This window comes from Leptodactylus fuscus, chromosome 3 (genome assembly GCF_031893055.1).
Source record: "Leptodactylus fuscus isolate aLepFus1 chromosome 3, aLepFus1.hap2, whole genome shotgun sequence".
In the NCBI taxonomy this organism is placed as follows: Eukaryota; Metazoa; Chordata; class Amphibia; order Anura; family Leptodactylidae; genus Leptodactylus; species Leptodactylus fuscus.
Window position 1 is genome coordinate 73,877,843 of NC_134267.1, and position 16,749 is coordinate 73,894,591.

Below are 16,749 nucleotides of genomic sequence, written 5' to 3' on the forward strand. Positions count from 1 at the left end.
GGTAGTAGACGGCCCTCACAGCTGAGTATTTGGTGCAGTGTAGCAGGAAGTGGGTCTCGTCTTCTAGGACCCCCTGGTCACAGTGCTGGCACAGTCTCTTCTCCCGTGGCTTGTACGTCTGCCTGTATCGCCCCGTCTCTATCTCTAGGTTGTGGGCGCTCAGTCTGTACCGGCTCAGGGTCTGTCTGTGCTTGGGGTGGCGTATTCTCTCCAGGTAGGTGGCCATGGTGTAGTCCCTTTGTAGGGATTGGTACACGGTGAGTTTCTTGGAGTTATTTATTTCATTTCTCCATTCTTCAATGTACCGCTCTCTGTTTGCCTCTGTGGTCGCCTTTATTTCGGCCTTGGTTATCATCTGTTGGTGTTTTTGGTTTGGTGGTTGGCTGCTGTTTGGTTGTTGAATGTCTGGTTTGCTCAGGTGGCTTAGCCAGGCTTGGTGGTGGTAGGAGTCAGGCTTGCTCCCCTGGATGTGTGCCTGGAAAGCTAGCGCCCTCTTCTGTATGGTGAGCCATAGGGGGAGTCTGCCTAGCTCTGCCCTGCAGGCTATGTTGGTGGTGTTGCGATGGACATGGAGCAGGTATTTGCAGAACTCCAGGTGGAAGTTCTCTGTTGGGCTGGAATCCCACCTTGACTGGTCTGGGTAGGTGGCTGGGCCCCAAACTTCACTGCCATAGAGAAGGATCGGGGAGATGACAGCGTCAAATATCTTCAGCCAGACCCTCACCGGTGGTTTGAGGTGGTACAGTTGTCTTCTGATGGCGTAGAAGGTTCTGCAGGCTTTTGCTTTCAGGGTTTCTATTGCTGCTTTGAAGCTTCCTGATTGGCTGAGCTCCAGCCCCAGGTAGGTGTAGCTGTTGGTTTTCTCCAGTGTGGAGCCGTTCAGTGTGAATTGTGGGGTGGTGGAGGCTTTATTGTGGCCCTTCTTCTGGAATACCATGATTTTGGTCTTCTTCTGGTTGATGGGTAGGGCCCATGTGGTGCTGAATTTTTCCAGCACTGACAGGCTTTCTTGGAGGTCTTTCTCGGTGGGGGCCAGGAGTAGGAGGTCATCGGCGTATAGCAGGAACTTCACCTCTCGATTGTTCAGGGTGAGGCCTGGAGTTGGTGAGGCCTCCAGGGCTGTAGCCAGTTCATTGATATAGATGTTGAAGAGCGTTGGGCTCAGGCTACAGCCTTGTCTGACCCCTCGGGCCTGTTGGAAGTATGCGGTCCTTTTCCCATTCACCTTCACACTGCACTGGTTTCCGGTGTAGGAGCTCTTGATGACGTCGTACGTTCTTCCTCCTATTCCACTCTCTAGGAGTTTTAGAAGTAGGCCTGGGTGCCATACTGAATCAAACACCTTCTTAAAGTCCACGAAGCAGGCGAATATCTTGCCTCTTCTGGTGTTGTGGACGTGCGTCTTGATGAGGCTGTGCAGGGTGTAGATATGGTCTGTGGTGCGGTGGTTTGGCATGAACCCTGCTTGGCTCTTGCTGAGGACCCCGTGTTGCGTGAGGAAGGTGAGGATTCTGTTATTGATGATGCTGTTGAACAGTTTCCCCAGCGTGCTGCTGACGCAGATCCCTCTGTAGTTGTTGGGGTCATATTGGTCCCCATTCTTGTAGATGGGGGTTATGAGCCCTTTGTTCCAGTCTTCGGGGAAGTGTCCAGCATTGAGCACGAGGGTGAATAGCTTTGCCAGTGCCGCGTGTATTGCTGGAGGGCTGTATTTGATCATCTCTGGTAGGATGCTGTCAGGGCCACTGGCCTTTTTGCCAGGCTCTGCAGGCTCTTTAAGGAGTGTAATCTGCTCCAACAGCAAACGGTTGGTTTCTTGTTGCTGTAGATTGGACTGCACGAGATGCTTCAGCAGCTCTTCCATAGTCCGGGTTTAACAATAAACAGGCTAACAAAGTAAATTTCAGTGTACAATTTCACAGAAATCAGATGAAATGTGTTAAAGCATATTGCAATAACTAATGTCACACATCCTGCCAGAATATCAAGTTGTTCAAAAGTTTAGTTACATTAAAGGGATTGTCTCACCTCAAGGACCCTATATATACTGGCAGCTTATGTAAATTGAAGCCTTTTTCCAAATACACATTGTTGCTATAACCACGGACCTGGGAGAAAGGACAAGTGAGTCACTTACTTAGTTCCACAGGACAATCCTTTCAGTTAATTGCACTTTGCTGATAAAGCCAAGTCTGTTTTCTCCCTATGTAAACACACAGATAACACTGCGAGTCCATTCTGTTCAAGAATCTTCAGATTATCTGATCTGCAATAGTGTTCTGTGTCCCGTTCAGCCAGAGGGAGGAGGGGGGAGAGAAATACAGAAAGTGAGAAGTAGACACTGCATACAGCCTGGCTGAAAGGCTGAGATGGGAGGACCCCTTTAAGTCATCAAGGAATGCTGATGGATATCAATTTAAGCCTGTCCAATAGTAAGTCAGAAATACTGTGACTCAGGATCAGTGCAAGTTAATATGTAAAATATATTTATTAATATATATCAGTTCCACCACAAGCATACAGTTTAAAAAGAATGGATGCAATCAGTGGGGGTTTTGCAGACCCCCGAGTATAATGACCGGGAGAGGTAAGGGAACATAAAAAACACTGTTACTTACCTCTCCACGATCGTGCCAGGCCTTCTTCCTAGTTGTCTGACATCACATGAACCCGGCCTGCTTCCTGGGTCATGTGACGTCCGACGTCATAGAAGAAGGACGGCAGCGGAGAAGACCGTGTGGGAGCTGGGGGACAGGTAAGAAACAGTATTTTTTTATGTTTTTATTCCCCCGGGTCTCCGATTATTACACTATGGGGTCTGAAAAGACCCCAGAGTATAATAATTGTTTATGGGTGTCCACTATGGGCTATAATATTGTGTGCAGGGGACACTATGGGGGATAATACTGTGTGCAGGGGCCACTACGGGGGATAATACTGTGTGCAGGGGCCACTAAAGGACATAATACAGTGTTCAGGTACCACTAATGGACATACTACTGTGTGCAGGGCCACTAATGGACATAATACTGTGTGCAGGGCTTACTAAGGGCTTACTAAGGGACATAATAGAGTGCAGAGGAGGGGGTCGGTCAAGGTCTTCGGCGTCGGTTGGGGGGGGCATGTCAAAAGTTCGCCACGGGGCCCCGCCATTCCTAGTTATGCCACTGGATACAATAAGAAAAAAATTTAACTACAAATCCATTGTCAAAAAAACAAACAATCATAATAAACAGTTTTTCGAAAATTCAGTTTATTCACACTTCTGATGCTATGATTTTCTTTACAGTATATCCTTTCAGTGGACAGAGCAAATTTAAATAAAGAACTGCTTAATGGTAAGTCTTCTCAATTTGAAATTCTATTTCAAAGAGGTAGCTTGAGAGTTGGTAGCTGAAGTGGTAGCTTAAGGACAAATCATTTTGGGAAAATACTTGATTTAATTTTTCAAAAGTAGTAGAAATTCTAATACTTAAAAAGTTAAGATGCTATTTATACACTATATATATCAATAATCTAAATATTTCCAAAAACTGTGCAATCAAAAAATATAACCTGTCACAAAAAGTAAGCCCTCATATGGCTGTGCCAAGGTAAAAAAAATAAAATAAAAAAGCTCCATGTCCTTAGAGAGGACTTTTAAACACTTCCAATAAGTACAGCTCTTTATAACAATTAATAGCTGCTGCTCTACTGATTTTGTTATAGTTGGAATTTATTTCTTTACCAACTGCCGTTCCCAAACAATTAATGCTTTTAATTTGGTGCCTGATATGCTATTTAGGCTGTCAGGAGGGTGGTGTCAGACAGAAAGCTGGCAAGGGTTTGGATTCTGAGCTTTGACACTGTCCACCTGTGGTTGAAGCTCTGAATCTCACCCCTCTGCCTGATTTTGCCCTTCTGACATTACAGAGCTTGATTAACACATCAGGCATCAAATCTACCTGCGCTTGTTGCTCAGGAATTGTGGGGGCTAAGGAAAAAAAATTTCAACTTTGCTAGAATCAGCGTAGCTGCACCTACTTATAGATGCTAAGAACTTGAATTGGTGGAGGTGATGAAAGGTCCTCTTTAAATGGAATTTGTCAAGTTATATTTGATGCTAAACCACCCACAAGTTCTTATGAGCAAGGAGTTTAGTGTCCATATAAACCTGTAAGGGTATATACACGGAGGAAAATGGTGAGGAATTTGGTGTGGAATTTTCCACGCTGAAAAAAAAGCCTCTCATTGACTTCAATGGATGCTGCTAGCTTTTTTTCTCCACTAGCGCTAGTGGAAAAAAAAGCTAGTGGAACCCATTGAAATCAATTGGAGGCTTCATTTTCAGCGTGGAAAATTCCACACCAAATTCCTCACCATTTTCCTCCGTGTGAATGCACCCTAAGAACAACATCCATGCCCGCATTAAAAAACAAACCTTTATACTTGGTTGCATTTGTCTCATCTGTGCCATTCTTCAAAGAATTGTTTCAGTGTGCATGTCCACTGCCACCAATTTTATTTACAGGGATAGATCATAGCAGCACCTCCGCCCCTATTATTTGTAGTGGCGCAAGTTTCACAAAAGATCTGCTGTTTCTAGTATCAGTTCTCCTGTAATAGGCCCATTTGAATTTAGCGCCAAAACAGAAATCCAACAAGACCAGCTGCTAGTTGCAGCCTGGTTTTTTTTTTTCTAAAAATTTATGTTTTCTAAAATGAGTACAAAGTACAAATTTAACAGTACATAAAGAAGTAAGAATATAAACAGGTTACAATGGCAGTAAATAGGTGGTATGAATAATTGCAGAACTAAAAATTTGACAATTAAAGATTTTCAGGAGTCTGAAAAATCATGTATTGATCTCGAACAGTGTGCCTAGCCCTGTGTGCAGCACAGGGTCGCCAGATACAAACTTCTGCTGACTGGTGGGGGTAAATACTACTGCCATTATGTAAACCGGAGATATTTGTAGAACTAAAAAGAGTTTAGAGAGGGAACAAAATGAGGAAGGTTAGACAAGACAAGACAACAGAGGGAGGTAAAAGCTCGAGAATGGAAATTCGTATGGGGGAGGGAGAGGAGTGGAAGAGTTATGAGGAAGACTGCTGTTCAAGTAGATCGATCCAAGGTGATCAAATGCTCAAGAACCTATAGTGTGTTTGGCTGGTCCAGCTAAGCAATTCTTCAAAGCGCATGTTTTGACATACCCTTGATTCCCATTCTTGCGGTGATGGGGCTGAGGTTTGAAGTCAATAAAGAGGAATCAAAAGTTTTGCAGCTGTAACCAGGATGTTTCGTTTAGAGACATAATGGGTGGTGGTTTGTGCAAAGAAGATGATTTCAGGTGAAAGTTCAAAGTTCGGTGTTGATACTTGCCATATACGTCGCTCTACATGCGACTAAAATGGAGTGATCTGCGGACAGCTCCACCAGATGTGTAGATAGGAACTGATCTCCCTTTGGCATCTCAAGCAAGTGTTCATTGAAGAAAGCTTTCTATTAAATTGCCAGTCCAGAGTGTGATACCACTGAGATCAAAATTTGAAATGGAGTTCCAGCCTGTTTGTACAGGCCCATATGCCTCCTCTAGATCCTCCTCTTTGGACAATTTCCCACAAAGGTTTTCTTTGCATTCCTCCTCCCTCATTTCATGGGTATAAGGTGAAGCGCTGCCATGACAATTTACTGTTGACACCTTCCCGCCGATGGCATTTTTTGATTTTCATTTTTGACTCCCCTCCTTCTAAACACCATAACTTTTTTATTTCTGTGCTCCCAGATACATATGAGGTCTTAATCTTTGTGGGACAAATTTTTCTTCATGATGCCGCTGTTAATTATTCTGTATAATGTACTGGGAAGCTGGAAAAAAAATCTGACATCTCCCCTGTATTCTGTGTTTCGGTACGATTCCGGGGATACCAAATTTATATGGTTTTATTTACATTTTATTCCCCTAACAAAAATCCAAAATTGTGTTAATTTTTTTTTTTCTAAATGTCGCCATATTCTGACAGCCATAACTTTTTTTGTACGTCCGTGTATGGGGATGCATAGGGCGTACTTTTTTCCTGGGCCGAGTGTATTTTTTAGTTCTACCATGTTCGGGAAATGCTATTGCTTTGATCACTTTTTATTCAAGTCTTCTGCTGTATCCTGCCACAGGTATACTGCTGGATGGCTCCTCACCAGCTACAATTAGATGATTGCATAAAAGGGGCTCAAAAGTAATCAAACAAATAAAATAATTGTAAATAAAATGTTAATTTCTGATACTTCGATGAAAACTAGGGTTGAGCCGATCTTGACTATTCAGGATCGATTTTGAAATCCGATTTCCGATCATTTTTCATTCGAACCCAATTCCGATCCCAATGCAAATCTATGGTATTTTTTTTTTTTCTAAAGATCGTTTTTTAAAAGTAAAAAAAAGGTACCCAAAAACACATACAAGTTCTTAGAATGCATAGAAAGAGCAAGGAAACACTTAAATGGCCATAAAAACATGAGTCTCAGTCATATGAGTGACCTCTCCTCAAGGAAGTATAAGCCTTAAAATAATTTTTTTTCAGTAGCGTGGAGTCCAAAAATTGAAGCATATGAGCCTCAGAAAAATTGTAATCTATACAAAAAAAAAATTTATGTGCAGGAGTAGCTACAAAAAAAAAAAAAAAAAAAAAAATCGATGAGACATTTTGTAACAACATCGTTTTCTTTATAATGCTCTTTCTGCCAACGGTGTAGGAAAACTCTCCCTGGCGCTACGATGGCTGACTAGGCCCTGTCTGAGGGTGTTGGTCAGCTATACCCAAGCTAAGCTTGGCCCCAACAACTTCTGACTCTCTAAACGCGAAGACCTAAGAGACAGGTGGGGAGAGAACTGAAAGAGGTTAGGGACTGGGATGCTAAAGGCGGTCACCCCTAATGAAAGAATAGGTGCAGTGTTAGGACTGTGCGGCACCTGCGGCCGAGGGGTCGCGTCACTGCCCGTCCCTCTGCGGTAGCGTATTGCCGCCTGTCACTCCCTCCTTGTGACGGCAGTCAGGTTTAGCAGGATGATTTTGAGGTCAAAGAGATAATGGATGCCAAGACTATTCGTGGTAGGCTGTTTTACCTGATTGACTGGACAGGTTATGGTCCAGAGGACCGCACTTGGGAACCTGCGGATCAGGTTCACGCTCCACGACTTGTGGCGCAATTTGAACGGAACCGGAGACGCATGGCGTCGATGCGCCGTGGAGGGGGAGTAGTGTTAGGACTGTGAGGCAACTGCGGCCGAGGGGTTGGGTCGCTGCCCGTCCCTCTGCGGTAGCGTATTGCCGCCTGTCACTCCCTCCTTGTGACGGCAGTCAGGTTTAGCAAGGGTTAAACCCTCTTGCAGCCGGAGGGTGTGGTCAGGCTGTGACTGACAGTCGTGTCGACCAACCACCTCCGTCTTGGGCAGCTGGCTTGGCCGAAAGTGGACCGCCCTTTCCCTTTATAAAGAGGGAGGTTCCTCAGCCCGCTGCCCTAATGTCAATTTACAAATGCACTGCGTGTGCTCAGGATAGCTAGCTAGCTAGTTAGAAATTCTGTTAGGCAGAAATTTTAGTTCAGGTAGAACTCTATTTCCTAAAAAAGGAAAAAAAACTTTAGTTGTTAGTTGCTTGGTGTGCATCAGGAAGCCACTGTGTGCACACTAGCTTATTGTGGACAGTCTAGCACCAAAGTGCTGTCTAGACTGAGTCCTTGTGCGGCTGCTCTGACCTGCACAGGCCGCTGTGATTGTACAGAGCGAACTAGGGTGTGTAGAGGGCTGGCAGTGGCGTCTAACTGTCAGACCCTGTTCACACCAGTGCGCTTCTGTGGTCCAGAGCCCAGCGGGCTCCTTTGGGTTTCCTTTGTTTGTTTTTTTTTAGCAAACCATAACAGTACATTAGGGCCAGAGCCCCGCCGCATAATGGATTCCCATGCTCATTTGGCGAATCTGGTGAGCAGCCTGAATACTCGCCTGACCACAGTAGAGCGTCTGCTGCAGCAGTCTCCATCTGCAGCCTCCACTGACATTTCCAAAGTGTCACAAACTTTAGTTCAGGCTATGGCTCAACTTGTGTGTAATCTGCCGACTCCTGCGGCGTTACTGTGTCCTCTCTTACCGCCGGAACGGTATGCAGGTGATCCGAGCGGTTGTAGGGGATTTATTCACCAGTGCACCACATATATTGAGGCATGTCCTAGCCTCAATAAGCTAAGGTGGCCTTTGTAGTGTCGCTGCTTACCGGAAGAGCTTTGGCCTGGGTCACCCCCTTGAAGGAACGGGGCGCGGCAGAGTTGGCTACACTAACCTCTCTGCTTGAAGCGCTTCGTTTGGTGTTTCATGGCCCTGTGCCCCAGTCCACCTATGCATCTCAGCTCTTGCGGTTGCGACAAGGCCAGAACTCGGTCGCTAATTTTGCCATCGAGTTTCGAACCTTAGCTTCTGAACTGGACTGGCTATTTTTCGGGAAGGTTTGTCCTCACACATAAAGGACGAATTAGCAGGCAGGGAACCGTCTGCCTCTCTCGCCTCCCTTATCAACACTGCAACACGTGTTGATATACAATTATCTGATAGAAGAGTGGAACGGGAGGTTGAATATAACCTAGGGCCACAAGGGGGGGTCTCTAAGCCCGTTGTTGCCCTGCCAGTTGAAGGGTCCACAGAACCCATGGACACCTCTCAAGTTTCCCCTTCTGGTGGCAGCAGAAGAAGGAAAGCTAAGGGGGTGGTCTGTTTCTGTTGTAACCAACCAGGGCACATTGCCCCTCAATGCTCTAAACCACCGGGAAAAGAGTCTGTCCAGTACCCATCAAGGGGGGGTTACTGGGCATGCTAAAACCCCTTACTCGTATCCGGTTCCCAGTAGCCCTTAGGCTTGAGAGCGGGTGGGTCAATACTAGGGCATTTGTCGATTCTGGGGCCATAAGGAACTTTATTTCAGAAAAATTCGCCCAGGAACATGCCATTCCTATGAGGGCACTTGAGACCCCCATTGACATAACAGTGGTCGACGGGTCACAAATCCACTCACGGATCCGTTTTGAGACTCCGCCTATATTTCTACAAAGCGGAGCACTACATACCGAGCAGCTCTCCTTTCACATTATGGAGGGTTTAGCTGATGCAGAATTGTTAGGTCTCCCCTGGCTTCACTGGCACTCTCCAGTTATAGACTGGAGGCAGGGGGAGATCATTAGTTGGAGTCCGGAGTGCCAGGAGAGATGTATGATACCAGTACAGCCAGCCGTCTCTCCAGTGTTGCCTCCAGAACTGGAAGGCTTGCCCCCTCAATATGCAGGGTTTGCAGACGTTTTTTCTAAAAAAGCAGCTGAAACTCTGCCAGAACACAGGTCTTACGATTGGGCCATAGATCTGTTGCCAGGGGCTACGCCACCTCAGGGCAGGGTTTACCCTCTCTCCCTTCCCGAGACTCAGGCGATGTCTGATTATATTAAGGAGAATCTTGAAAGGGGATTCATACGGAAATCCTCGTCTCCCGCAGGCGCGGGCTTCTTCTTTGTGGAGAAGAAAGATGGCTCCCTTCGCCTGTGCATAGATTACCGTGGTCTAAATGCCATCACAGTGAAGAATAGGTACCCCCTGCCCCTCATTGCTGAACTATTTGATCGGTTCAAGGGGGCCACCATTTTTACCAAATTAGACCTACGGGAGGCGTATAATCTGATACGTATACGCAAGGGAGATGAATGGAAGACTGCGTTCAACACCAGGGACGGTCATTACGAATACTTAGTCATGCCTTTCGGCCTGGCCAATGCCCCAGCAGTTTTCCAGTCATTTGTAAATGACATCTTCCGTGACCTCCTGCAGACCTCAGTGGTGGTATACTTGGATGATATTCTTATTTTTTCATCTAATATGACTGACCACCGGCGAACAGGGCGCATGGTCCTCTCGCGCCTGCGTGACAATCGGCTTTACGCAAAATTAGAAAAATGTTTGTTCGAGCAGGAGAGACTGCCATTTTTGGGGTACATTGTGTCAGGCGAAGGCCTCCAAATGGATCCTCAGAAGCATGAGGCAATCCTCATATGGCCGAAGCCTCAAACTCTAAAGGCAGTTCAGAGGTTCTAGGGTTTTGCCAACTATTACAGACAGTTCATTCCACACTTCTCCACACTAGTAGCACCCCTTTCGGCTCTCACCAAAAAGGGAGCTAACCCTAATAATTGGACTCCCGCAGTAGAACAGGCGTTCTCCATGCTAAAGCAGCGATTTGTAGAAGCGCCCGTTTTACACTGACCAGACGTGTCTAGACCTTTCTGTCTGGAGGTGGACGCGTCTTCCGTGGGAGCGGGGGCTATGCTGTTCCAGAGGAACAGCATTGGGAAAAAGGTCACATGTGCCTTCTTTTCCAGACTCTTTTCCTCAGCAGAGAGGAATTACTCAATTGGTGACCGTGAACTCCTAGCAATAAAATTGGCGTTAGAGGAGTGGCACCATCTTCTGGAGGGGGCTGCACATCCTGTGCACATTTTCACGGATCACAAAAACCTAACCTATATTCAGTCTGCACAGAGACTGAATGCTCGCCAGGCGCGATGGGCACTTTTCTTTTCTCGCTTTAATTTTGTGTTATATTATGTACCTGGGGAGAAAAATTTGCGGGCAGATGCTCTGTCCCGCTCCTTTGTCAAACCTGATGAGGAATCTGAGGCTAGACTAATCATTCCCTCTGAAAAACAACTGGTGGTCAACCCAGTGAATCTAACTCGGGTTCCACCTGGGAAGACTCTGGTTTCCCTCTCACAGCGACAAGAAGTGTTGTTGTGGGGACATGCTTCCCGTGTCGGTGGACATTTTGGTCTCCGGCGCACCAGGGAGTTGATCTCTCGGCACTACTATTGGCCCTCTCTTTCTAATGATGTGCAGGCCTTTGTGCGAGCTTGTGACATTTGCGCTCGCAACAAGCCCTCACGCCAGCATCCAGCCGGCTTATTGCACCCTCTCCCTATACCGGAATCACCTTGGCAAATCGTGGGTATGGATTTTGTCACAGACCTGCCAACGTCATCGGGCAGGAAGGTAATTTGGGTGGTGACGGATCATTTTACCAAAATAACTATCTTAGTGGCGTTACCAGGGCTGCCTTCTGCCAAGGAGTTGGCACGTCTTTTTATTAGGCATGTCTTCCGGATTCACGGTATACCAGAAAAGATAGTCTCTGATCGAGGGTCGCTGTTCACGGCACATTTTTGGAGGGCACTGTGCCAGTTGATGCGTGTGGAGTTATGCCTGTCGTCGTCCTACCATCCCCAGTCTAATGGTCTGGTGGAGAGGATGAACCAGACTATGGAGACCTACTTGCACCACTTTTCTCCTCCCGCCATGATGATTGGGTGGAGCTGTTGCCATGGGCAGAGTTTGCACTTAACAATGCGGTGGCTGACTCCACGGAGAAAACGCCATTCTTTATGCTGTATGGTCATCATCCGCGCATCCCTCTGCCCATCCCGGTGATCTCTGACGTGCCGGCTGTGGCAGATTGGGCCGTGCGCGCCAGAGAGGTGAGGGAATCAGGCGCAGGCCTCCATGAGTCGGGCAAAGGACAGAATGAGGGCTACAGCTAACGTTAGATGCAGGCCTGGGACGGAATTGTCCTCGGGGGATCGTGTCTGGCTCTCTTCCCGCCATCTCCGTCTCCGGGTTCCTTCACTGCGGTTTGCTCTGCGGTTTGTGGGTCCATTTAAAGTCCTGTCCCAAGTAAATCAGGTGACATACAAACTGCAGCTACCCAGGTCTTGGCGAATCAACAACTCCTTCCATATCTCTCTCCTGAAACCTCTGGTCCTAACACAGTATTCTATGCATCTTCCGGAGGAGTCTGAATCGCCTCAGGATGATTTTGAGGTCAAAGAGATAATGGATGCCAAGACTATTCGTGGTAGGCTGTTTTACCTGATTGACTGGACAGGTTATGGTCCAGAGGACCGCACTTGGGAACCTGCGGATCAGGTTCACGCGCCACGACTTGTGGCGCAATTTGAACGGAACCGGAGACGCATGGCGTCGATGCGCCGTGGAGGGGGAGTAGTGTTAGGACTGTGCGGCAACTGCAGCCGAGGGGTTGGGTCGCTGCCCGTCCCTCTGCGGTAGCGTATTGCCGCCTGTCACTCCCTCCTTGTGACGGCAGTCAGGTTTAGCAAGGGTTAAACCCTCTTGCAGCCGGAGGGTGTGGTCAGGCTGTGACTGACAGTCGTGTCGACCAACCACCTCCGTCTTGGGCAGCTGGCTTGGCTGAAAGTGGACCGCCCTTTCCCTTTATAAAGAGGGAGGTTCCTCAGCCCGCTGTCCTAATGTCAATTTACAAATGCACTGTGTGTGCTCAGGATAGCTAGCTAGTTAGAAGTTCTGTTAGGCAGAAATTGTAGTTCAGGTAGAACTCTATTTCCTAAAAAAGGAAAAAAACTTTAGTTGTTAGCTGCTTGGTGTGCATCAGGAAGCCACTGTGTGCACACTAGCTTATTGTGGACAGTCTAGCACCAAAGTGCTGTCTAGACTGAGTCCTTGTTCGGCTGCTCTGACCTGCACAGGCCGCTGTGATTGTACAGAGCGAACTAGGGTGTGTAGAGGGCTGGCAGTGGCGTCTAACTGTCAGACACTGTTCACACCAGTGCGCTTCTGTGGTCCAGAGCCCAGCGGGCTCCTTTGGGTTTCCTTTGTTTGTTTTTTTTAATAAACCCAGCAAACCATAACATGCAGCTACAACTAGAAACAACCAGGATGGAAAAGAAACAGACGCAACATGACCATAAACACACAAAAGGAGTTTGAGGAGAAGAACAGTGGAGTAGTGAGGAAAGGGTATCACAGGACAGGGGCAAAATAAACCTGAAGCCCTAAACAAAATCCCACTAATACCAAGACAGTGTCACGCAACCAGAAATGCAGGACAGGGGTTGAGTAGAAATGTTGAGGGTTAAACAGACTCTCACACAAGACAACACTCACACCACTTTCAAATCAGCTCCGGAGACCGTGCAACTTCCATAAAACTCTCCTCCTACACTGGACCAAGAATCCTGGTTGGTAGCAACGAGAACTGAAGCCAGCCGTGAGTCTTTTACAGACTCCGGAACTACTTGATTAGTTGATGAAAATGTCAAACACCTGAAGCTTGCATCTACTGAGACACCCAGCCAGCTCAACTATATACAGGTACCCAATCCCTGACTCCACAGCTCAATGGCAAAGAGAACGACCTGAGAGCCACAGGACACCAGCTCAAATCCCCAGACAAACACCACCAGCAAACACACAACAATTTTACAAACAACTCAGGTCCTGAGACAGTCGTTCTGAAAAGAACTTATTACTTATTTAAAAGTATCTTCTTCTGGAAGGAATTCCTCCTCATATTCCACTGAACAGAGCTTTGGGTCAATTACTGTGCAAAATGTTCAATGGGGATCCAGTTCATCCCCTTCTAAATTAAACTGTCACACAAATTTGGAAGAAGCTGAGGGATCTGCTGCATTATTCATTGTTCAGAAGAGCCAGTGGATGATGATTATGTTGACAAAACTTGGTCTCCACGTCAAAAGGATCAGGGAACTACTCTGATGAGGAGGTTGATGTTGGTTTGCCAGTGCCACCAAAACATCATCCAATTAATGCACAAATCCCAGTTATAACACACAAAGCGCCTAAAAGTGCTAATACAAAAAAGAAAGGCTCCAAACAAACTGTGTGGTTATATCTCACAAAAGATAAAATTGACCCAACGAGGGTGATATGCAAGACTTGCAAGCAGTCACTTAGCCAAGGCGAGGACACTAGGCACCTCAATACAAATGCTATGCCTAGGCATTTGAAATCTGTACACGAGGCACTTTTTAAAATATTTAAACAACAAGAAAGTGAAGAGAGGGATGTTTATGTGAACGTTGGCCCACCACGAGCTTTGGCTAGTTCTTCTACCTACTTTTCCAATGCCAGTGCCACATACACACCAACTTCATGTGTGCCAGGCAGCAGTGCTGGACAGCAGTCAAGTAATTGGCATAAAAGAATTACAGGAACCACTGGCCAAAGAGCCACATCAGAATTTCACATGCCAATTGCTCCAACATGTTTCTCTGTTTCTGGCTCTAGTATTCAGCCCAGCCTCCAGCAAGTAATGGAAAGGAAAAAAACATATCCAGCCACACATGAGCATGCTAAGCTGCTTACACCCAGCATTTCAAAACTACCAGCCTTGGAAATGGTCCCTTTTCTCTTTGTGGAATCAAAGGCTTTTCGCTCCCTGATGGCCCATGCTGTGCCCCAATATGTTGTACCCAGCTGCCATTACTTTTCACGAAAGGTAGTCCCTGACTTGCAGGAGCATGTCAAGCAACAGATCAAGCGTGGTACCCTAAAGCAAACTTGTAGTGGATGTGTGCATTTGACAACGGACACGTGGACTAGCCAGTATGGGCAGGGCCATTACCTATCTCTGACCAGACATTGGGTCAACATTTTTGACCCTTGTCAGAATGTGGACGGCAGTTTGTCATCTGTTCTTCCAACACCAAGGAGGGTCGTTCATAAGTCATTGGGGGTTCCAACCTCACCTTCAACAAATTCGGAGACTTCATTTCCTGAGAATTCCGGGGACGGAATGAGTTCCACACCAGAACCTCCACCAAATCATGGAGCTGGAAATGCACCTAATTTGTATTGGCGGGCTAGCGGGCGAAGGCAGCAAGCAGTACTCAAATTAATTATTTTAGGGGAACTGAGTCACACTGCAGAAAACATTAACCCTAGAACGTGTGACGTCAGAAATATAGACCTTTACGTAATGAAGCAAATGATATGGAGAAACGCTAATAAATAACTTTTACAAGTTTATTTCAAAATTGCAAAATAAAATATGAATAATGTACAGCATTTTAATTAATTAATTTAATTTTTGTAGAAAACATTAAAAACCTTTTTTTTTCCAAATTTCAAACAAAGATATGAAAAACACACAAAGGTAAATAAATTGAAAGTAAACTAGCTGCAGCTACATTTCTTTTCTAACTTTTTCTTTTCAATTTTGTTGGTCTTCCAGCAATAATCGATCTTTTGATGACGAGAGGGGCCCGACGTTCCCCCAGTAGACCTCCATCTTATGGCTGTGGAGTGGGCACAGCTGCATGATGTCTGTTTGGTTCTTCAGTGTCTGGAATACTGCACAAAAGTGGTCAGCGCAAACAACACCAGCATCAGCATGACTGTGCCACTTTTGTGCACATTGAAGGACAGACTCATAACTTTGAGGGATCAGGCGTGTGCAACAGAGGAGGAAGAGCAGATTTACTTTGAAGACAGCAAGGACTTGGAAGACCACCATGGCCACAATGACTCCAGGGCTGGATGGATCAGGCAATGGTTGGAGACTGGGTCACAGACTCGAATAGCCTCTGTGGGTACTTATTCAGAAGAGGAGGGGGATGAGGATGAGGACGATTTTGATCAAGAGATTGATGTCACTGAGGAGAAGTCATCCTTAGTATCCTGAATACTGAGTGGCAACCCTACTTGATCCTCGCTTCAGGGATAAAGTTCCGGGCTTCATTTCCATTACACCAGAGGCTTATAGGGATATCGATATATACCATCAAAAACTGTTGGACAAGTTAATGGACACATTTCCAACAGAAAGCATTGAGTCAAGATCATCTCCAACTCCTGCACACCTTTCACAACAACGTGGTGGTCCCAGAGACAGAACCACAGTCTGTTGCAAAGGAAATGTGGGCTTAATGGCTAATGCTTGGTTGTCTTTGTTGAGGCCTACAACAGCAACATTAAATGTAGAGATATCAGACCGGAGAGAGCATTTTTTGTTGCAGGTGCAAGACTATGTATATGAAAACGTGCATAGACATCTTACCACAAGAGTCTTTACTGCTGGACTACTGTGTGTCGAAGCTGGAAATGTGGCCTGAACTTGCCCAGTATGCCCTGTGGTTACATTCCTGTCCAGCAGCTAGTGTCTCTATGGACTGGCTTATCAGCATTCAGAATACCGGATTCGCCACACACCAGCAATGCTGATGCCTGTTTTTTCCCTTTGCCAACAGGTGGTTGAGCTCTGGCCAGAGCACCTCTGTTGTGTCCTTTTACTTGTTTTATTTTTTGGGGGCATGTCTTTTAATAAAATAGTAACTTCCAAGTAAAAAAGAAGATTTTATTTTGTTGAGTGACTGGAGAGTTCCTCTTTTTGATGGGAACAGCCTCTCTGTTTCTTAGAAGAAAACGTAGATATACATTTTTTTCAAAGGTGAATATAGTTTGAGGACAGAGCTGTCTATTGGATTATAACAGCCACTGGTTGTCAGGAGTGGACTTATACCTTCTTGGCTAAGGTATGTATATATATATATATATATATATATATATATCTGTCTGAGGACAGGACTGCCTATTGGATTATAACAGCCACTGGTTGTCAGCAGTGGACGTATACCTTCTTGGCTAAGGTATGTATATATATATCTGTCTGAGGACAGGACTGCCTATTGGATTATAACATCCACGGCTTGTCAGGAGTGGACGTATACCTTCTTGGCTAAGATATATATATATATATATATATATATATATATATATATATATGGACAGGACTGCCTATTGGATTATAGACAGCCATTGGTTGTCAGGAATAAACGGATGCCTTTTGTGAAAGGTATATAGAGTATAACACCCTCACTAACACAGCTACACACCTGCCTACACTGACCCTAGCTAC

General features: G+C 46.0%; 1 protein-coding gene across 1 annotated transcript in view; it reads left to right on the top strand.

The window, feature by feature from the left end:
- The window catches only part of KMO (kynurenine 3-monooxygenase), a 525,463-nt gene that overhangs the window by 181,891 nt on the left and 326,823 nt on the right, over window positions 1–16,749 (top strand). Inside the window, exon 5 of the mRNA XM_075269516.1 lies at window positions 3,290–3,338. Within this exon, the coding sequence (XP_075125617.1) occupies window positions 3,290–3,338 (49 nt within the window). The remainder of the gene's footprint in view (window positions 1–3,289; window positions 3,339–16,749) is intronic.